A 22,950-nucleotide genomic window follows, 5' to 3' on the forward strand; every position below is an offset into this window, starting at 1 on the left:
GTTATCAGTTTGTAGCAGTAAATTGATAGATTTCCAGACAAGACTTAGAGAAACTTGTGCATGCTTTCATCACCAGCAGGGTGGATTATTGTAATGGCCTCCTCACTGGCCTTCCCAAAAAGACCATAAGACAGTTGCAGCTCATACAGAACGCTGCCGCCAGGATTCTGAGCAGAACCAGAAAATATGAACATATCACACCAGTCCTCAGGTCTTTACACTGGCTCCCAGTTAGATTTAGGATTGATTTCAAAGTATTATTACTGGTATATAAATCATTCAATGGCCTAGGACCTCAATACATTGCAGATATGCTCACTGAATATAAACCCAACAGATCACTCAGATCATTAGGATCATATCAGCTAGAAATACCAAGGGTTCACTCTAAGCATGGTGAGTCTGCTTTTAGCTATTATGCCAGCCGCAGCTGGAACCAGCTTCCAGAAGAGATCAGATGTGCTCCTACAGTGGTCACATTCAAATCCAGACTCAAAACACTTCTGTTTAGCTATGCATTTACTGAATGAGCACTGTGCCGCTGTTCGTCCGACTGTACTGTATTGTATTTCATTTGATTTTTCTAAACTGTTTTAATTATTCTTGTTTCTTTTTATTATTTTAATTTCTTCTATGTAAAGCACTTTGAATTGCCATTGTGTATGAAATGTGCTATATAAATAAACTTGCCTTGCCTTGCCTTGCCTTGCCTAAATGAAGAGATGTCTTATCGATCACAGGTTAAGTATGGCGTACCACAAGGCTCAGTACTAGGACCGCTGCTGTTCACTCTGTACATGCTACCGTCACTCACACCCACACCCACACACACACACACACACACACACACACACACACACACACACTCTGTACATGCTACCCTTGGGAGATATCATTAGGAAACATGGCATAAGCTTTCACTGTTATGCTGACGATACTCAGCTCTATATTTCTTCAAAACCAGACGAAACTTACCATTTCACAAAATTAACAGAATGCATAGCTGATATAAAAAATTGGATGACTAGTAATTTCCTACTACTAAATTCTGAAAAAAACAGAGATTCTAATTATTGGACAAAAAACTTCCTCACGTAATAATCTAGAATACTGTCTAACACTTGATGGCTGCTCTGTTAAGTCTTCGTCGTCGGTTAGGAACCTGGGTGTGCTCTTTGATACCAATCTTTCATTTGAAAGTCATGTGTCTAGTATTTGTAAAACCGCATTTTTCCATCTTAAAAATATATCTAAATTACGCCATATGCTCTCATTGACAAATGCGGAACAATTAGTTCATGCGTTCATGACCTCAAGGCTAGATTATTGTAATGCTCTACTGGGTGGTTGCCCTGCACGCTTAATAAACAAACTACAGCTGGTTCAAAACGCAGCAGCTCGAGTTCTTACCAGAACCAGGAAGTATGACCATATTAGCCCGGTTCTGTCAACACTGCACTGGCTCCCTATTAAACATCGTATAAATTTTAAAATTTTGCTGATTACTTCCAAAGCACTAAATGGTTTAGCTCCGCAGTACTTGAGCGAGCTCTTAACGCATTACAGTCCTTCACGTCTATTGCGATCTCAAAATTCCGGCCAGTTAATAATACCTAGAATATCAAAATCGACTGCTGGCGGTAGATCCTTTTCCTATTTAGCACCAAAACTCTGGAACAGTCTTCCTACCATTGTCCGGGAAGCAGACACACTGTCAGTTCAAAACTAGATTAAAAACACATCTCTTTGACCTAGCATACACATAACACATTATAGACTTCTATAATTCCATATTAGGCTGCATAGATTAGTTCAGCCGGAACCGGGAACACTTCCCATGAATCCAGATGTACTCGTTACATCATAAGAAGAATGGCGTCTACGTTAATATTAGTCTCTCTGCTTACACCGAGGTTTACCGCAGTCTGCCGGATCCAGGCCGTATCCAGATCCGATGAAGGACCTGCGCCTGGACACGACGACAACGCAGTACTGAAGTGTCAACCAGTCTCTCCGTTTCTGAAGTGAGGTGGACTCCAGCTGTATCCAGATCAGATGGTGGATCTGCACGTGGACCCAACCATGACGCCATGACGCATCCCTGAAGTGCCAGCCTCATCGACACGACCAATCTGACTTCTGACCCGTAATGCTGCCTGGATCATAATCATACACTGTTCGCTCGTTGACCAGAGGAGAACTGGCCCCCGACTGAGCCTGGGTTCCCCCAAGGTTTTTTTTCTCCATTCTGTCACCTGATGGAGTTTTGGTTCCTTGCCGCTGTTGCCTTGGCTTTGGCTTGCTTAGTTGGGGACATTTAATATTCAACGATATTATTGATCTGCCTTATTAGGGTAGACAATGATGCAATATTCTTCTAGAAACAAACTTGTATTATTTTCATTTTTTCAATGTGAAGCTGCTTTGATACAATCTGTATTGTAAAAAGCACTATATTAATAAAGGTGACTTGACTTGACTACTTTTGCTGTTCTTTGTGACAGCTTTTAGATGCTTTATTGGCAGCACCACCCACATGTTGTCACACCGCATCGGCACCGAAATCATGATTTTTTTTCAAATCTAAAATCAAAAATCGTGATACGAACCAAATCATAGGTTTGGTCTATCGTTACAGCCCTAGTAATATGAGAAAGCAGGAGTTTATGGTTGTAAAAAAAACAATGGCTATCTGAACATCTTTGCCAAGCGCAATAAATGATCAATTATATTATAATCAATAAATTATCGGGGAGGGTCATGCCTTTTTTCACAATCATTTTGGAGGGTCATAGAAAAATCTGTTGCTGGCGAAGGGAGGGTCATGTATTTTTTGACTACAGATCTCAAAACTCCTCCGGTAGCCCCTTAAATAAAAAAACGAACAGTCCCTTACTTTCGCTTACGGCAGGGAGTGCAGGTATGTGGAAATCTAAGCAATTCTTGCAGCTTGCAGTTCTCAAGTTAAGCATTTTAACACTGACTGGTGCTCTTTTACAGATAAAGACACAGATAAAGTCAGTTATATTCACTTCACCAACATCATAGAGATAAAGCTGATGTGAAAAGTCGATTATTAAAAAAATGCATGTGTACTTCAAAGTCAGTTTTATTCTGAACATTTCTCACTAAGTCAAACAGTCATATTTCTTTTTCTCAAGCATGAATGAAATGGTGGTGAAATTTACTCAACATTTTCTCAGTAAAATTCTCTTTATAAAGTCTCTCACTGCAGAAATGTAAAGATACTTGAGGCTCCATTTGTCCTGCAGATATTTGCTGTGAAAATGTTGCGCAAGTTTACATTTTTGGATCAACTTGATGGATCTTGTTCACTGAAGAAATGGAATGTATTTGTCCCTGTTCTCTACAACATGATGATGCTGCAAAAACAGTTCTCTATAGACCGACAAACACACAAAGCAGTGGGACCAGCAGAGTAAAGACACGTTTCACATCTACACAATGATCGACAAGTGCAACAGGTACCGTATAAAAAAAAATAATTCAGATAAATGCTGTTAAAGAAATACTGTTAGTGTATGATAATATTGTAACGACTCACAAATTTATCAGCATCCAACCTGATTTGTCCTTTTTGTTCATTTCTGAACCCAGCTCCTCAAAACTTTCAAAAAGACAGAAGGAACAGCGGCACAGAAGATCATAAGCATCCTATCAGTTATGAATCTGGTATGTTCTGTTATATTCTTCATCACTTTAAATCTGACAATAATTCACTATAGATTAAATAGTATACCCAAAGATGAACATTATTTACTCAGCTTCATGTCACCGAATCCTTTTATTTTTAGCTTTTCTAACTAAAAAGGTAAATTATGTGGTTGTCCTGCTCATTTCTGTCCATGAATAAAAGTCAATGGTGAGTTCCTGTTCTGAAGCTTCTAAAGTCACATGCAATTGTTTGATGCTATTGAAGCTTCGTAAGAAGAATTCACCATTGACTGTCATTGTAATGACAGAAAAGAGCAGGAAAACCAGGAAAATTTCAATTTCCTAGGAAGGAAAAAAGACTTTGGGAGTTTGAATGACATAAGTGTCAGTAAAAAAAAAAACAGAATTGTTGGGTATCCCTTGAATTTTGGTATATACGGCCTGGAATGCTAATATGTATATGCTTAATTCTGTTTTAATTTCAGAGCTTGTTCGTCTCTTTACCCTATTTCTCAGCAGCATCAGATTTGTGATTTATGCACCTACAATTGGAACAGCTCTGACATCCAAGATTATTTAATAGCTTTTCTGTTGCAAAGCTTTTGGTTTAGAACTATTTATTAGTTTTATTGTACTGGTTCTCTGAATTTTGAGGCCCTCACAGATGCAGTTGCAGAAAATATTTTTTTTTTGGCTCTTGTATAAATAACTTTGGCATAATTTGTGTTAATTCTTCTGAACACTGCTTATTTGTCTCATTGTTCAGAATGACACCATGGGAAAAGGTGAATGCATCTTGAAAGCACTTGCTGTTTACCTGGCCCTCTCAAACCTTGTGAAGGAGTGCATGGTAAATTATTTACATTTATAAAAAATCTTGTGTGTTTCTCTAAAACCAACTCCCCCTTTCACCCCTGATCTGTTTTTAATTGTTGCTTTTTGTATTTGACTTTTTTTTTTTTTTTAGGATGTTGAACATCAATACGCAAGACCACCTTAGGAATCTATGTGGTCAAACATGAAGGAGCAGAGGCTACAGATCCTTACAAAGATGTTGGCATCATGATTTACGGCATCTAAATACATGACAACCTGAACAATGTGCATAAGTGTGTTCTTCGATGCTTGGTCTTATTTACGCCTGAAAAATAAACTCCTGTAATCTGAGGTTAGGAACATTTCTGCGCTTTCTATAATGTTGCACTGTTGACTTTTACAGTACTTTAGTTTCAATATCAAACATGTTACATTCCTTTGAATAATAGTCTTGTTTTTAACAACTGATAAATTATTTGCTGCTTTTTTTGCAGAACACCTTTATAAGTAATGATTGATAAATCCTTTCACCTAAAGGCAATATGCTTCTTTTTTTTTTAATTAATTATTTTCTTGAAAAGTGAAGGCAGTCTTTACAGAGTAATTATTGTGTAAATGTTCACATTGGAAATGTTTGTAAAAATGTAAACAAAATTGTAAAAAAAGAAAAAGTGAATGTATTCATTGAATAAACTCATAATGAAACTGGATTATTTGTTTTGGTTGAATGTAAAAATATTAATTTTTGGATAATTGAACTTAATTAACTTAATTGTTTTTGACAAAATTAAGACTGTTAACCTTATTCAACTAAACGGCATTGGATTAACCTTATGTAATGAATTTAAGTTTATTGAAATAAATAATGTTACATAAATCCAACATAACCCAGTTATGTGGGACTGGTTGGCATAAATGAAAGCCAACATATCATTTCTTAAATAAAAAACGAACAGTCCCTTACTTTCGCTTACGGCAGGGAGTGCAGGTATGTGGAAATCTAAGCATTTCTTGCAGCTTGCAGTTCTCAAGTTAAGCTTTTTAACACTGACTGGTGCTCTTTTACAGATAAAGACACAGATAAAGTCAGTTATATTCACTTCACCAACATCATAGAGATTGTTGTGTGAAACATGCAATTGATTCTGTTATGACCTGTAATCAGGCTTATAATCGATATATAAAGGGAAACACCGTAATGCGATTCCTTATAAGAGAAATCGAAGTGTAAAGGTTTTTATAAGAAACCTTATAAAGGAAAACAAGATAAAGAGTTTTTATAAGAAACTCTTGACTTTGGTTTATAGTAAAAGACACTGAGACATGTTTAATTTGAAATTGTTTAATTGGTTTATAGTAAAAGACACTGAGACATGTATAATTTGAAATTGTTTTATTTTGCTAATCTGATTGGTTAAAGAAAAGACACTGTGAACCATTCGAGAGAAAAAGATGTTTATTGAAATAATACAATACTGAAATGACTGAAGTATATCCTGTGTTGTAAGCATGCATCAAAGAAAGAAGTAGGTTAGATAGAAAAAATGACATGTATTAGAAAGCATATTCAGTAAAATGAAAAAGTATTACCTGGTTGTCATATTCCAGACCAAGAGGAGAAGACAGCTGAGGATCCGAGCTCGCATGAAGAGAGCCAGGCAAAGCAAGGTGTCTTATAAGAAAATTGTGAAAAGAATGAAGGAGTTGACAATTGTTCCAGATCTGGGATTGGAGAAATTATCCATATGCAATTGAATATGTAATGAAGGGGTGTGATGAAATGAATTATAAAAAGTACAGTGAGACATATGAGAGGCAGACGCTGTGAAGGAAGACAGCCTCTCCCTTGTTTGATGATCCAAGCCTGCCACCTGCTGACGAAGCTTGTGAACTGACAACTTTTGAACTTTATATTGAATTTTGATATTGTGCGTATTATAGGAAAAATAAAACACTTATAATTGATATAAAAAGAACCAACTTGCTATAAGTCTCCACTTTATGAAAGAGTTGAACTGAACAAAACCACGCAGAAGTCTTTCGACTGGATTGTGAGTATGGACATTTGAATACTTATTGTTTAGTACGAATTTGACTTACTTTACCTTAGTCAAGTCAAGTCAAGTCAACCTTTATTTATATAGCACATTTAAAAACAACAGAGGTTGACCCAAAGTGCTTCACAGATTAGGAAATAAAATGAACGTTTGATTGACATCATAACATTCATCAATTAAAACATTCTATCAATATCAAAATACACAATTCATGATCTATTTAAAAGCTAAAGAGAACAGATATGTTTTTAAAGACGATTTAAAAATGGCTAAAGATGAAGAAGACCTCACATGAAGGGGAAGACTTTTCCATAATTTCGGGCCCCTCACCGAAAAAGCACGGTCACCCTTAGTTTTATAGCGGCAGGAAGGAACTGTCAGTAATAATTTGTCAGAGGATCTCAGTGTTCTAGTTGGAGAATAAAGATGGATCAAATCACTGATGTATTTAGGAGCGAGACCAGCTCTTTGTAAACAAGCATCAGAATTTTGAAATCCACCCTGAATTTGACAGGGAGCCAGTGCAGAGTTTTCAATGCTGCTGAAATATGATCCTTTTTCCGTAATCCCATTAATAGCCTGGCTGCAGCATTCTGAACAAGTTGTAGGCGAGATAATGCATTTTGGGGCAGTCCACTGTACAGTGAATTACAATAGTCTAACCGAGATGTAATAAATGAGTGGATCACAATTTCCAAGTTAGACGGAGTAAGGAGAGATTTTATTTTAGCAATTTGTCTCAGCTGGTAAAAACTACTTTTTACAACCTTAACCTGAGAATAATTAAAATAAGGTAGAAGGTGCAGATATTTAAGAACTATAAGGGGAATTAAATTGAACACCATAAAACAACACTGTTAGGAAAATCTGTAGAAATTACAGTATTACTGGCAGCTACTTGCCAGTAACTTACTGTAGATTTAAATGTATGTTTTTTACTGGCAACAATTTGTTCAAAATTAAATGAACATTAAACATTAACAAGTCTTTATCTTTACAGAATAAAACTAAAATAACATCCTCATGCAAAGCATTCTGGGAACCAAAATCTGAAGGAAAACAACAGAAAAAGGTTGATGAAGATTTCTGGTTCCCAGAATGCTTTGCATTAGATTGTTATTTTATCATTTTATTCTGTAAAGACAAAGACTTGTTAATGTTTAATGTTCATTTAACTTTGAACAAACTGTTGCCAGTAAATAACATACATTTAAATCTACAGTAAGTTACTGGCAAACAGCTGCAAAACTACAGCAATTTTTTTACAGTGAAGATAAAGCTGATGTGAAAAGTCGATTATTAAAAAAATGCATGTGTACTTCAAAGTCAGTTTTATTCTGAACATTTCTCACTAAGTCAAACAGTCATATTTCTTTTTCTCAAGCATGAATGAAATGGTGGTGAAATTTACTCAACATTTTCTCAGTAAAATTCTCTTTATAAAGTCTCTCACTGCAGAAATGTAAAGATACTTGAGGCTCCATTTGTCCTGCAGATATTTGCTGTGAAAATGTTGCGCAAGTTTACATTTTTGGATCAACTTGATGGATCTTGTTCACTGAAGAAATGGAATGTATTTGTCCCTGTTCTCTACAACATGATGATGCTGCAAAAACAGTTCTCTATAGACCGACAAACACACAAAGCAGTGGGACCAGCAGAGTAAAGACACGTTTCACATCTACACAATGATCGACAAGTGCAACAGGTACCGTATAAAAACTGTTAAATATATGTATTAAGTAGAATTCACACAAAATGGCTCATTTATATACCCGATTGTCACACTCAAATAAGGAGTCACACATTCCCCTGCTTTTCATACGGACTGATATTACTGATGACTGATGTTGTGATATCTTGTTAATTTGGGATGTAATAAATTCTTTTTAAAGGGGTGGTATCATGTCCTTTTTACAAGATGTAAAATAAGTCTCTGATGTCCTCAGTGTGTGTGTGTGTGTGTGAAGTTTTAGCTTAAAATACCCCACAGATATTTTTAAAGTCGTCACTTTTTGAGGGTGAGCAAAAATGCACCGATTTGTGCCTGTCCCTTTAAATGCAAATGAGCTGCTGCTCCCAGCACAGAGGGCAGCGCTACAACAGCTTCTGTCCTTTTACCTCACACACACACTGATCATTTCACAAACTTTTAGCCTTTTATGTTCAAACCGGAGTCAGATGATGTCAACAGAGTCAATGATCGAGAGACTCAAGAAGAAGTGACATGTAACGGTTAGTTAACAGCTATTTTCACCAACGGGCAAAACTGGTGAGAATCTGAGTGCATCAGTACAGGAGTTTAACAATCAGTGCAAATCAAAACAAAACAACACCAAACACACTAGAAAGCGCTTGCTTTAATATAATTTGACAGGTTCAGCACAAAACAGAAGAAACATTCATATAAGACAGTAAAACCACATGGATATGAACAGAGAACTACAGCTGTACAAGAGTGTAAAAGCGAAGAGAACAAACTCTACAGTTCGTTTACATCAAACATCTCAGACTCATTAACAGTCAGAGATCTTTGGTCAAAGACCCCCCCCCACCACCACCACCACCACCAAAAACAGGTGTTTTTGACATTAAGTGTGACAGCACAGCACCAGTGAAGTGAACCAGCGGATCTGAGTGTCTCACTCAGGTCCTTGCGCTGATGTCATCAGTGGTGTGCGACGGCCTGTGGGTTGTAGACGGGCGGCAGGACTCTGCGTGAGTTTGCTTTGACCCACGGGTGCTCGATCACGCTCCTGAGCGGCAGACGCATGGAGGGACTGTGGCGGAGCAGCTTCGAGATCAGGTCACGAGCGCCGTCAGAAACCACTTTAGGAAACTGCAGATCCACCTGAGACGCACACACAGACCTCAACGTGAACAGGGTATTCAACAAACATCCAGAACAAAAGCTACAAAATAATAAAACAGCAGTCAAATATACTTTGCATTCTCAAAAAAAAAAAAAAAAAAAAAAAAAGTTCAGAAATCATAACCTCCAAATAGTCATTTTTAAAGAATCTATTGGGTCGTTTAAAATATTACGCATATTACATATTCCCAACACTAGGGGCGTGCACGAGTTCTTTGCAGGGACACCAATGAACAATAACCGACCATGATCGTGACGTGCAGAAATTTAATTCCAGTAACAACTACAAATACAACTGGAGAATTGTAGAATTCTAACAACTTACTTGAAAAATATTTTAAAACTTGAATTTCCACTCGCACACAATTTCTTAGAATTTAACAAACTTCTAATTTTCTTACTTTCTAACTTTAGTTAAGAATAGTTTGTATTCTTAACTTAAAGAGAACAAGATAAAACTTAATTTGAATTCCTGAAAAGAAAGTCTGCCTAAAAATCTGTCAATAACTTTAATACCCAAAGGTGAGACATTTAATGAACGTATTGGGTCAATTAAAATAGTATGCATATATTACCATATAATAAGGATGTGCATAAGTTCTGTAAAGTTAATTTTTTGGTGGTTACTAATTTTTTTTTTACAAAAAGTCAAATGGGACTTCATTTAAAATTTTATAATTATGAAAATTTCTTGAGAAAAACATTTTTGCTCCAAAAACACTTAAAAACTTAAAGTTAGATGATAAAATGGTAGTTTATGATAAATTTTAATTTCCTCAAGTGCGTTTACAAATTCTTAAGTATGAAGTTAACATTTTGCATTTTCAAAAACCCTTGAGAAATTCCTGAAAAGAATGTTCTTAAAGGACAACTCCAGTGAAAAATGAACCTAGGGGTAATTAACACATGGTTACAGAGTCGCTCGTTCCCTGGGATGTGTTTTCATGATAATCGAATATAAAGTGTTTTATCTCTAAAAAAAGATTAGCGCATAACACTAGTATATGGGGCAGAGAGCAAGTAAAAGTAAAATCGCTAGTTAAAACCACTAACAAGGTATTTATATCGTTACAGTATTTATATCGTTTTTAGCTCTTATAACACAGCCGCGTTCAAATGATCTGAGGGCGCGGGCGGGTATAGATATATACACTAGATGTCGCCTTCGATACTGCAGTTCATTGGAACGAAACCGTAGCCAAGGCGACATCTAGTGTATATATCTATACCCGCCCGAGCCCTCAGATCATTTGGACATGGCTGTGTTATAAGAGCTAAAAACGATATAAATACTGTTCGTTTTCTCACACAAACCACTCGTTTCGTGTCTTAGGCCATCAATGTGTACTTACGATGGGGAATTGTTTAATTTGGACGACAGGGAATTGTTTTAATTTGGACTCTGTGCATGCTCTTTGAGACAGTGACCATCGACCTGCATTATATGACTGACAGACAAGAACGGTTTGACCTAAAAATATCAAAATTGAAACTACTGCGGAAAAAAAGACACCTACATCTTGGATGCCTTGAGGTAAGCTAAAACATATCAAAATTTAATTTCAAAGTGAACTATCCCTTTAAATAAGCATATGAACACACATTACTCAGGATGTGCAGGAGTTCTCTGAAGCCAATGCGACTTTTAGCAGAAACGAGTCAAATTTTATAATGAAATGACAAATTTCTCTTTAAGAAAAACCAAATTGTTATGAAATTAAGAATTTGCACTTGAAAGCAATTTTTAAAAAATTGTCTAAGAAATAAAAAAATAAAAAACCATAAGAATTTTGAGAACCGGCGCTCAGATCTTGAAGTGTTTCTGCTGACTGACGGCAAGGGCTCGTTCGTAAAAAAAGAAATGCATTTTTAGTAGATAATAAAATTTGGCAGATATATTAAAGCCGATAAATGTATTTTGTCAAATAGGCTTCATAAAAATTATAATGAGAATGTTATACTTTTTTATTTTTGTCGTCAGGCTCTCAAAAGTTGAATTTAGATTTATCGGCCAATATATCGGTTATCGGCTTTCAAACATAAAGAATTATTAGTATCTGCCAAAATGTGAATATCGGTGCATCCCTAATACACATATTCCCATTACTCGGGATCTGCACAAGCTCTCTAAAGCTGATGTGACTGGCAAAAAACTAAACAAAAGTATCGGCTCAATTTTCATATGTGTGCATCTCTAGAAGTAAGAGGCCGTGTCAGGAACGTGTTTGTGGACAGACCTTGGTGATGCGCTTGTAGGTCTCGGTGTGGCTGGCCGTCTCGAACGGGGGGTTTCCCACCAGACACTCGTAGCACAGCACGCCGATACACCACAGGTCCACCTTCTCATCGTGTGTGTGTCCCTCGATCATCTCCGGCGGGAGGTAGTCCAGCGTGCCACACATGGTGCGGCGTCTGAAACACACACACACGCGTTCGGGTGTGTAATGAGGTGTATGAAGCAGCACAAATTCAAAGCACTGCGTGGTCTTGTAACGGTAACTCTCTGGGATAATATTCCCCAAGACATTCACGACCTTCCATCATTACACGTTTTTAAAACCCACCTTAAAACATATCCTTTTGCTTATTGTTTTTATGATCTGAATCTTGTCATGTTTATCTTTTCAGTTTAATTATGTTACCCATTCAGTTTATCTGTACCGTTTCTTTGCATCATATTGTAAAGTGACCTTGAGTTTGTAGAAGCGTATTATTATGTATGTTACCGTAGCGACGGCGCATGGACGGACCAGCCGAAGTCTGCGATCTTGAGTTCTCCCCTGAAGCCCAGCAGGAGGTTCTCAGGCTTGATGTCTCGGTGGATCACCTTCTTCTCGTGACAGTAGTTCAGAGCGTCCGCCAGCTCCTCCATGTACTGGACACACACACACACACACACAGATCAGCGTGCGTACGCACAACAGACCGGGCTCGTACAGATACCTCAAAGAACTTCCGAGACTTTCAACTACTATTTTTGGTTTTTTTATTTTATTTAAATAAGTCAAGCACTTTTCAAGTACCTCTTCGTAAATACAGAAGTTTTCAAGGGTTTTCCCAGGACTTACATTTCAAAAAGTAAAATCCAAGTACATTGAGTGTCTTGAACAAACCCTGACAGACCATGACAGTGGGGTGTGTGTGTGTGTGTGTGTGTGAGATCACTCACGGTGGCGGTGCGCTGATCATCGAAGCGTCCGCAGCGCTGAAGCTCCTTGTACATCTCTCCGCGCGGCGCGTACTCCAGGATCAGATACACACGCGAGTCGTCGTAGAAGTAGTTGTAGAACTGCAGGATGTTTGGATGCCTGTACACACACACAGCGTTAATTTCGTTACGAAATTACCAAAACATTTTCACAGACGAAAACGAGGCGATAACTTTGAATGACAAAAATCTATTGACATTTTTGTCAACTAATAAAAACTAGATAATGTTCGGTAGGGACACGTAAACAGTGTGAGAATATCAGATGTGCATCAGTGCATTCAGTCTTAAAGTGACAGTGCGTAACAAACCTAATACCGTCTGTGCCTATAATATTAATCAAACAACAAAAGAAAAAGAGAAGAGCATTCACTGCTTTAATAAGGATTAATTATTTCATTTATACAAATAAATACAGTCAGTGAAAAGAAGACCGTGATCTACTATAGGAGAAGTGGTGTTATTTAATTAAGATATTTTTAACATCACAGCAGTTATATCTGTGTCTGTGTTACATGTTCAAGGTTAATAGATGTTTTCTCTGAGAGTTTATAACGGGTTTGGAAATTTTAGAGAAAAATTCTAAATGAATGCATTACAATTTAACTAAAACCTTTAGATTTTAGTCGACTGAATCTACTGTAGATTTAGTTGAATAAAAACTTTATATTTCTTCAACTGAAACAATTCAGATGACTAAAATATGACAAACTAAATAGCATTTTAGTCAAAAGACAAACTAAATCAACATGAAGGAATAGCATCAGCAGCTCACACACACACACACACACACACACCTGAGGTGCGACTGGATCTCGATCTCTCTCCTCAGCTGATGCTCGACTCCCTCCTTCTCCATCTGAGACTTGAACAGGACCTTCAGCGCCACGACGGCCTTCAGCTTACGCTCTCTGGCCAGATACACGTTCCCGAACTTGCCCTTTCCCAGCGGACGCCCGATGTCAAAGTCTTTTATGGAGAACTTCCTGGAAGAGCAGTTATTATTAAACACACTGATGTTCTTCCTCAGTGTTTCGGTCTCGTTCTCCAGTACAAACATCTAAACGCTCTTACATCAAGATACTGATCAAGTGTAACTTCATATTCACACAGTTTTACAGTGAACTCACTTTGAGCTTGACTTGACTGGAACTCTCCCAGGACCTGAAAGAAGACTATATCTATCAGCGATCATGGTTTAAACAATCACACGCAACAAAAATGGTGTTTTATTATGTCTGTGAGAATTAAGATCATTTATAATCTAGTGTCACCCGCCACACAGTGAAGTGTCTTCAAAAGAAGGTCAAACCACCTGAACAGCCATATTGCCATCATCCACATATAAAGAGGGTTTGTTCATGGCACATTGTCAAGGTTTTACCTGAAACAGTGTGTGTGTCTGGATTCATCTCACCAGCAGTCTGAAACACACACACACACACACACACACACACACAACATGAGCATCAGACACACAGCAGTGACGTAGGGCTGGAGAAGAGCACGTGATCTCTGTAAACTGCACTATAACTCGCTAAATTAATATAAATATCATGTTATTGTTTGTGTCACCTGTGTTTGCAGAGCTCTGGGTTCCCTGTTCTCTTTATTCTGATTAAAAGAAACACAAAGATATCTTACACTCAACACACACTGAACAAATAAAGCACGTCCATCAATAAAAATAAGACAACCTTGAAAAAATAAAGCACTTATATCATTAACAATGAGATAGCTCACATGTGGGTTACTTAACCAAAATAAATACAATTATTACTTATATCGTCTGAGTTCATTTACTAACGTTACTCGTAGTTTCACTCGGACAATGACGCTTAAAACCTTGATTTGATACAGATCAACCCCTCCACTACACTAACATCTCCTACATACACATTTACATATATATATAAATGCATTAATACTGAAAATAAATGATTAATATGCGCTTATTATACCTGCATGATGAAGATTCCTCTGTTGTTCTTGTATCTGCGGCTCAGCTCTTCCGTTTAACCGCCTGGATTTAAAATGAAACCCAGCTGTTCTGCTATTGGCCCAACCGCCGTAAACTTCTCGCTGATTGGCCTGTTAAAGAGAACATTCATTGGGCCGCGACCTGCCAATCACTTTGGCCCCGCCTCAGAGCTTTTACACAAACAGCGGCACAGTACCACAGACTGTACATATTATACACTTTCAGATCATATGATTTAAAACTGTGTGTGGAATTAAAATATATATCTATTTCCTGTACATTTATACCTGTACTCAACATAAATGTATATATTACCATTATTGAATATGTAGCGAAATCCCATTTCCGACACAGACATCAATGCTTTAATATATTAGTAATTATGACATAAAAAGTCGAAAGTATAAGATACTAAGACATAGTTTAGACATTAATAGTCGTCACTTCATAATTATTACTTTTATCTATTTTTCAACTTTAAATATCATTTTGACATTTTAAATCACAATTTTTACTTTTTGTGAAACAACCCAGGTGAAAAAAGACGTTGTTAAATGCATTAAACATGCATTATAGTATATGTGTATTGAAATAAAAACATACTCAAGTACATTTTTAATACATTTAATAGCACACCTTTTTTTTCATGTTACAGAAATAGGCTTCAATAAATATGTATGTGTACATCTTCTTTGTATAAAATGCATATTAAGTCCTCAAAACTCTAATAGACAACAATGCACACAAATTCACTGTGAAAATGTACATTTAATTCCTTTCTAAAACACACAGAAAGGTGAAACATCTACAGATCTCTCCATATCTCCAGCTGAAGAGTTAACGTGAGTAAAACACTGAGGAGAACACGAGACCGTCTCTATCTCTTAATCCAGTGTTTTCTTCTGCAGGGTGTTCATGTGCTGAAGAATCTCACGCTGACTTCAGTGAAATGAGCAGAAAGAACTCGAAGAGCGCCGGAAACACACTGTCACACACACACACACACACACACACACACACACACACACACACACACAACAAATGACGAATGCACATATGACTAATGCAGCTCCATTCAGATGGAAAATTTCCATTTTCAATACATTAACCATTTTTATATACCAAAGCATGTGTAGAAATAATGCATTTATATTTTACAATCATGCATTTGTTGGACACTTGTTGGTCTACAGGAAAGCTTATAATACTTATAAAATGGTTTTAAAGTGCCCTATTATACTATATTAAAGGCTCCTAATGTTGTTTAGTTTCTCCTACAACAGCTTCACACTCATCCAGATCAAGAACACTTTAACGTCCTCATAATCTCCACTGCAGCATCAGCTCTTTCCTCTCAGTGTCTGAAACACTTCAGTCTCTCTAAGCCCCGCCTCTCTGAGAGCTGCTCTGCTCTGATTGGTCAGAAAGCAAACGCTCATTATCATATCTGAACCTCAGCTCTTGATCTCAGTGATACGAACAGTAACGATGGCGTGGGTTTCACCGTATCAATCTCAGAAAACAGCGTCTTCTCCACATGAACAACACCAACCAAACTCTTCCAGTCTCAGATACACTACAGTGTTTGAGGGCGGAGCTAAGAGACGCTACTCAGCCAATCAAGACCACAGGCTGACATTATGCTAATTAGTTACACACCTGCATAGGAAGTGAGACTGAATTACTGACGACTCGTTTCAGTTCAGAATCGATTCTTTCTTTTGGGAGACAAAAACTCCATTTATCTGCATCTTTTACATTCACAAACAGCTTTAATACACACTGCATGAGAGGGAATATCTGAACAAGCATAATAGGGCACTTTAATACTTAAGCAATAAAACTGTGTAAGGAGAAGACGGACCTGCAGAGGCTGAATATGATCCAGTAGGTCCAGCAGGGCCATTGCTGGAACACAAAGAAGGACAAACTGACGCAGGCGCTGGAGTGAGAGATCAGAGCTGAGCCGACGTTCAGGAGAACACCTCAGCCAATCAGAGACATTCAGAGAAACACCTCAGCCAATCAGAGACATTCAGAGTAACACCTCAGCCAATCAGAGACAATCAGAGAAACACCTCAGCCAATCAGAGACATTCAGAGAAACACCTCAGCCAATCAGATGAGACGTTCAGAGCAGAAGTGAATGGTCCAGTACAGTGGTTCATTACTCAGGTGTTGGACTGTATGACGGATGTAAGGATACACAGAAGCGCCTGATTACTGTTGAACATGGAGCTTCCCGACAGAAATCCAGCCAGTTCAATGAGGAACAGAGCCAGAGTCACCGACAGAGCCACCACCAGCCTGACACACACACACACACACACACACACACACACACACACACACACACACACATTACTACAGGAAAAACTAACAATGCAAAAGCATCAACAGATCAACTGATCACCAGCTGTTCGCCATTATATATATATTAGTGCTGGGCAACGATTAATCGCATCCAAAATAGAAATTTGTGTTTACATAATATGTATGTGTGTATGAAGTATTTTGTATGTATAAACACACACATATGCACGTATATACTTAAGAAATATTTGCATATATATATAAAATGTATATTATGTATAAATATAATTTATATTATGTATAAATATAATTATTTTATATATAAATAACACATTTTCTATATATTTTTTTTCTATTCCTATTTATTTTAAATGTTCTTTTATTTCTTGTATGTTATGCTTGTTTATGATATTTTCTTTACTTTTATTCATATGAGTTGACAAATAGAGATGTGATTCTGAACTGCAGAGTTTTACCGTGTATCTTCTGTTCTGAACTGTTCCTCAGTGAAATCCAGAGGCAGACATGACTGGACGTTATTCTCCTGTAACACACACACACACACACACACACACACACACAGCTTCTGCTTAGAGAGTCAAATGACAGAACTCAGACAGTGTGTGTGTGTGTGTGTGTTATTCTCCTGTAACACACACACACACACATACACACACACACACACACACACACACACAGCTTCTGCTTAGAGAGTCAAATGACAGAACTCAGACAGTGTGTGTGTGTGTGTGTGTGTGTGTGTGTGTGTGTGTGTGTGTGTGTGTGTGTGTGTGTGTGTGTGTGTGTGTGTGTGTGTGGTGTGTGTGTGTGTGTGTGTGTGTGTGTGTGTGTGTGTGTGTGTGTGTGTGTGTGTGTGTGTGTGTGTCCTCACGCGAGACCAGAAGATGGTGATGATGATGACCAGGTGTGCGGAGAGTGTGAGGAAGCGCGCAGGAACGAGACTCTTCACCACAGACATCCCGATGCCTTCACACACACACACCTACAGTATAAACAACAACAACAACACATCCATAATAACTCTCTCTCTCTCACACACACACACACACACAATATACAGAGCAGATCTCCACTAGTCGCGGTCTTGATCTAAATATGTTACAAACCTTTTAAATGTGTGTTGCAGTTATTTAAAAGACATCTTTATTATTGATCATATATTGAAGATTGAACTTTAATGAAAAGAGATTTATTTACACTCACATGTTCAGCCAGAGACGCTCGCGTCAGCGTTACTACAGCAACAGTCTGAACTCATATCGCCACCTGCCGGCGCGGAGGCGCGCAGCAACACACACACACACACGGTACTGGAACCCTATTGTGTTTACAGATTTTCTTCTTCCTTATTTTTATGCCCTAAAAATTAATAGGCATTAGAAAACCATAAATTATTTCGGATCATAATTTTGGAATCCAAAGAGAATCAAACACTTTAAAGGGGTGGTGTAATTCCCCTTTTTACAAGATGTACAATAAGTCTTTGATGTCCCCAGAGTGTGTATGTGAAGTTTTTGCTCAAAATACCCCACAAATATTTATACATAGCCTGTTAAAATGGTAAATTTTTAAGGTGTGATCAAAAACGCGTCGTATTGTGTCTGTCCCTTTAAATGCAAATGAGCTGCTGCTCCCGGCACAGGGGGCGGAGCTACAATAGCTTGTGTGTTACCGACGACACAGCTCAATGCTCGTTTAAACAACCGTGATGTATTGATCTCTTTTAAAATGTTTGATTTTAAAACTGTGATATCATGTTTTATGTGTATAAATTATGTGTGAATATACCCAAACTCTTTGACAGCGCGATCTCTATATGGGTTATTTGATTGTTGTCATATTTATAAAAACATACAGCTCTGGAAAGAAATTAAGAGACCACTGCAAAATTATCAGTTTCTCATGGTTTTACTATTTATAGGTATGTGTTTGGGTAAATTAACATTTTTGTTTTATTCTATAAACTACTGACAACATTTCTCCCGAATTCCAAATAAAAATATTCTCATTTAGAGCATTTATTTGCCGTAAACAACAACTGGTCAAAATAACAAAAAGGATTCAGTGTTGTCAGACCTCAAATAATGGAAAGAAAATAGGTTCATTTTCATTTTCATGTGTTTGCCTGTGTCAGCTGTGTTGTGTGTTTGCCTGTGTCAGCTGTGTTGTGTGTTTGCCTGTGTCAGCTGTGTTGTGTGTTTGCCTGTGTCAGCTGTGTTGTGTGTTTACCTGTGTCGGCTGTGTTGTGTGTTTCCCTGTGTCAGCTGTGTTGTGTGCTTACCTGTGTCAGCTGTGTTGTGTGTTTACCTGTGTCAGCTGTGTTCTGTGTTTACCTGTGTCAGCCGTGTTGTGTGTTTACCTGTGTCATCTGTGTTGTGTGTTTGCCTGTGTCAGCTGTGTTTTGTGTTTACCTGTGTCAGCCGTGTTGTTTGTTTACCTGTGTCAGCTGTGTTGTGTGCTTGCCTGTGTCAGCTGTGTTGTGTGCTTACCTGTGTCAGCTGTGTTGTGTGTTTCCCTGTGTCAGCTGTGTTGTGTATTTACCTGTGTCAGCTGTGTTCTGTGTTTACCTGTGTCAGCCGTGTTGTGTGTTTACCTGTGTCAGCTGTGTTGTGTGTTTACCTGTGTCAGCTGTGTTCTGTGTTTACCTGTGTCAGCCGTGTTGTGTGTTTACCTGTGTCAGCTGTGTTGTGTGTTTGCCTGTGTCAGCTGTGTTGTGTGTTTGCCTGTGTCGGCTGTATTGTGTGTTTGCCTGTGTCAGCTGTGTTGTGTGTTTCCCTGTGTCAGCTGTGTTGTGTGTTTACCTGTGTCAGCTGTGTTGTGTGTTTGCCTGTGTCAGCTGTGTTGTGTGTTTACCTGTGTCAGCTGTGTTGTGTGTTTACCTGTGTCAGCCGTGTTGTGTGTTTACCTGTGTCATCTGTGTTGTGTGTTTGCCTGTGTCAGCTGTGTTGTGTGTTTGCCTGTGTCAGCTGTGTTGTGTGTTTGCCTGTGTCAGCTGTGTTGTGTGTTTACCTGTGTCAGCCGTGTTGTGTGTTTACCTGTGTCATCTGTGTTGTGTGTTTGCCTGTGTCAGCTGTGTTGTGTGCTTACCTGTGTCAGCCGTGTTGTGTGTTTCCCTGTGTCAGCTGTGTTGTGTGCTTACCTGTGTCAGCCGTGTTCTGTGTTTACCTGTGTCAGCCGTGTTGTGTGTTTACCTGTGTCGGCTGTGTTGTGTGTTTGCCTGTGTCGGCTGTGTTGTGTGCTTACCTGTGTCAGCCGTGTTGTGTGTTTCCCTGTGTCAGCTGTGTTGTGTGCTTACCTGTGTCATCTGTGTTGTGTGTTTACCTGTGTCAGCCGTGTTGTGTGTTTACCTGTGCCAGCTGTGTTGTGTGTTTACCTGTGTCGGCTGTGTTTTGTGTTTACCTGTGACAGCTGTGTTGTGTGTTTGCCTGTGTCAGCTGTGTTGTGTGTTTCCCTGTGTCGGCTGTGTTGTCTGTTTCCCTGTGTCGGCTGTGTTGTGTGTTTCCCTGTGTCAGCTGTGTTGTGTGCTTACCTGTGTCAGCTGTGTTGTGTGTTTACCTGTGTCAGCTGTGTTGTGTGTTTCCCTGTGTCGCTGTGTTGTCTGTTTCCCTGTGTCAGCTGTGTTGTGTGCTTACCTGTGTCAGCTGTGTTGTGTGTTTACCTGTGTCAGCTGTGTTCTGTGTTTACCTGTGTCGGCTGTGTTGTGTGTTTGCCTGTGTCGGCTGTGTTCTGTGTTTACCTGTGTCAGCCGTGGTGTTTGTTTACCTGTGTCAGCTGTGTTGTGTGTTTGCCTGTGTCAGCTGTGTTGTGTGTTTGCCTGTGTCAGCTGTGTTGTGTGTTTGCCTGTGTCGGCTGTGTTGTGTGTTTACCTGTGTCAGCTGTGTTGTGTGTTTACCTGTGTCGGCTGTGTTTTGTGTTTACCTGTGACAGCTGTGTTGTGTGTTTGCCTGTGTCAGCTGTGTTGTGTGTTTCCCTGTGTCGGCTGTGTTGTCTGTTTCCCTGTGTCGGCTGTGTTGTGTGTTTCCCTGTGTCAGCTGTGTTGTGTGCTTACCTGTGTCAGCTGTGTTGTGTGTTTACCTGTGTCAGCTGTGTTGTGTGTTTCCCTGTGTCGCTGTGTTGTCTGTTTCCCTGTGTCAGCTGTGTTGTGTGCTTACCTGTGTCAGCTGTGTTGTGTGTTTACCTGTGTCAGCTGTGTTCTGTGTTTACCTGTGTCGGCTGTGTTGTGTGTTTGCCTGTGTCGGCTGTGTTCTGTGTTTACCTGTGTCAGCCGTGGTGTTTGTTTACCTGTGTCAGCTGTGTTGTGTGTTTGCCTGTGTCAGCTGTGTTGTGTGTTTGCCTGTGTCAGCTGTGTTGTGTGTTTGCCTGTGTCGGCTGTGTTGTGTGTTTACCTGTGTCAGCTGTGTTGTGTGTTTACCTGTGTCAGCTGTGTTGTGTGTTTACCTTTGTCAGCTGTGTTGTGTGTTTACCTTTGTCAGCTGTGTTGTGTGTTTACCTGTGTCAGCTGTGTTGTGTGTTTACCTTTGTCAGCTGTGTTGTGTGTTTACCTGTGTCAGCTGTGTTGTGTGTTTACCTGTGTCAGCTGTGTTGTGTGTTTACCTGTGTCAGCCGTGTTGTCGATGCCTCGAGAGAAAAGAAAGTGCAGAGCTGAAAGCACCAAAGTGACTGAAGGATTGCCGTAAAGCAGTGTCTCTGGTCGTACGATGTGTATGACGTCATTGACACTTTAAAAGACTTTCTAAAGCAAATAAGTGACTCTAAAAAATCTAACACCCAGCAAGGTGTAATTTCTTTGAATCTCCTTTCGAATACAACATTCAAATTACTAGACAAACAATTATATCCTGAGAAAAGTGGATTTTGAGGGGTATAGCGCCATAGACCTCCATTCATTCTGCACTCGTCCTGTGAGCGCCCTCGTGTGGAGCCAGAGTGGAACTGCAACCAGTTCAGGAGCCGGAAGTTTACTGAGAGTGGAAGTTCTCGCATTATTACACATTCTCTGGGAATAACCCGGATTTTCGGAATAACCATGCTCTCCACTAGTTTTTCACAGTGATGTTGGGTGACTTTACGCCACTCCTGGTGCAGAAACTCAAGCAGCTCGGCTTTGTTTGATGGCTTGTGACCATCCATCCAGAGGTTTCCAATGGGGTTCAGGTCTGGAGATTGGGCTGGCCATGACAGGGTCTTGATCTGGTGGTCCTCCATCCACACCTTCACCTGGCTGTGTGTGTGGCATTGCTGGAAAACCCAATCCTCAGAGTTGGGGAACATTGTCAGAGCAGAAGGAAGCAAGTGTTCTTCCAGGACAACCTTGTACTTGATTCATGCGTCCTTCACAAAGACTAGTCTGCCCGATTCCTTGCTGAAGAGACCCCAGTTTTCCGCTTTGTCCAACACCTGGTCATCTAATGGTCATCTTATATATATATATATATATATATATATAAGCCTATAGCCTATGTTACATGCTCATATATTCTGAGACATAAGCAGCAGAAACCATAAAATAATTAGACCAACATTTACTTGCATCAAGCAACTCTGTTGGTATTTTTATAATTAGTATTAATATAATTGTTAGCCTACATTTAATTTATTGCCACACTTTAATATGTGAATTATATGATCAGAAAACTGAACATTTAGCGTTGTCAGGCTTTTATTCGTGCTGAATGTATAAAACAGCTGCTCATTAACATGGCTGCTGTAACCGTGACCTGCCTCAAGATGGCGCTGTTCTCGACACTCTTCAAGCTTATCCTGAAATATCCAGAGGAAACCTCAGTGCTTCATTTGCCCATCCCTATTACGCACAGGGATTTCTCCAGTTTCTTTTGATGATGTTATGCACTGTAGATGATAGACCTGATATCAATTAACTTAATTAGTTATATTCTCCCAGCTGAATCTTTTCAAAATTTCTTGCTTTTTCAGCCATTTATTGCCCATCAAATTTGAAGCGAGCTCATTTTGTGCATAAAATTGTAAAATTTCTCAGTTTAAACAT

At 38.9% G+C, this 22,950-nt stretch overlaps 3 protein-coding genes and 1 long non-coding RNA gene across 7 annotated transcripts; 2 read left to right on the forward strand and 2 right to left on the reverse strand.

The window, feature by feature from the left end:
• The first annotated feature begins 737 nt into the window (after nt 1-737).
• Nucleotides 738-8,746, forward strand: LOC309504175. 2 transcript variants are annotated; one of them, XR_014207976.1, is made up of 6 exons: nt 738-3,485; nt 3,619-3,693; nt 4,442-4,525; nt 4,666-4,843; nt 6,100-6,542; nt 8,044-8,746. It is a non-coding gene; the product is annotated as an uncharacterized lncRNA (long non-coding RNA). The 2 variants fall into 2 exon arrangements; XR_014207977.1 differs by lacking the exon at nt 6,100-6,542 and having other exon boundaries at nt 2,391-3,485; nt 8,167-8,746.
• A 144-nt stretch (nt 8,747-8,890) lies between these two features.
• aurkb (aurora kinase B) lies at nt 8,891-14,693 on the reverse strand. Its single transcript, XM_082177117.1, has 9 exons — nt 14,590-14,693; nt 14,204-14,242; nt 14,013-14,052; nt 13,759-13,792; nt 13,426-13,614; nt 12,590-12,728; nt 12,147-12,295; nt 11,658-11,832; nt 8,891-9,399 (listed from the first exon to the last, which is right to left on the reverse strand). The coding sequence occupies exons 1-9, from the start codon at nt 14,593-14,595 to the stop codon at nt 9,217-9,219; spliced, it is 954 nt and encodes a 317-aa protein (XP_082033243.1). The 5' UTR covers nt 14,596-14,693; the 3' UTR covers nt 8,891-9,216.
• A 524-nt stretch (nt 14,694-15,217) lies between these two features.
• tmem107 (transmembrane protein 107) lies at nt 15,218-18,295 on the reverse strand. 3 transcript variants are annotated; one of them, XM_082177209.1, is made up of 6 exons: nt 18,147-18,295; nt 17,815-17,925; nt 17,399-17,466; nt 16,816-16,916; nt 16,474-16,570; nt 15,218-15,594 (listed from the first exon to the last, which is right to left on the reverse strand). In XM_082177209.1, the coding sequence occupies exons 2-6, from the start codon at nt 17,899-17,901 to the stop codon at nt 15,540-15,542; spliced, it is 408 nt and encodes a 135-aa protein (XP_082033335.1). In that variant the 5' UTR covers nt 17,902-17,925; nt 18,147-18,295; the 3' UTR covers nt 15,218-15,539. The 3 variants fall into 3 exon arrangements, with proteins under 3 accessions (XP_082033335.1, XP_082033337.1, XP_082033336.1); XM_082177211.1 differs by having other exon boundaries at nt 17,815-17,909; nt 18,147-18,206; XM_082177210.1 differs by having other exon boundaries at nt 18,141-18,159.
• A 571-nt stretch (nt 18,296-18,866) lies between these two features.
• Nucleotides 18,867-22,875, forward strand: LOC309505320 (uncharacterized protein; the record flags this gene model as incomplete). The annotated part of the gene is made up of 3 exons (XM_082178695.1): nt 18,867-18,876; nt 20,274-20,661; nt 20,767-22,875. 3 exons carry the CDS (start codon nt 18,867-18,869, stop codon nt 21,617-21,619), a joined length of 1,251 nt encoding a protein of 416 aa, XP_082034821.1. The 3' UTR covers nt 21,620-22,875.
• Nucleotides 22,876-22,950: the final 75 nt, after the last annotated feature.

This window comes from Leuciscus leuciscus, assembly GCF_965113295.1.
Source record: "Leuciscus leuciscus genome assembly, chromosome: 8".
NCBI classification, from domain to species: Eukaryota; Metazoa; Chordata; class Actinopteri; order Cypriniformes; family Leuciscidae; genus Leuciscus; species Leuciscus leuciscus.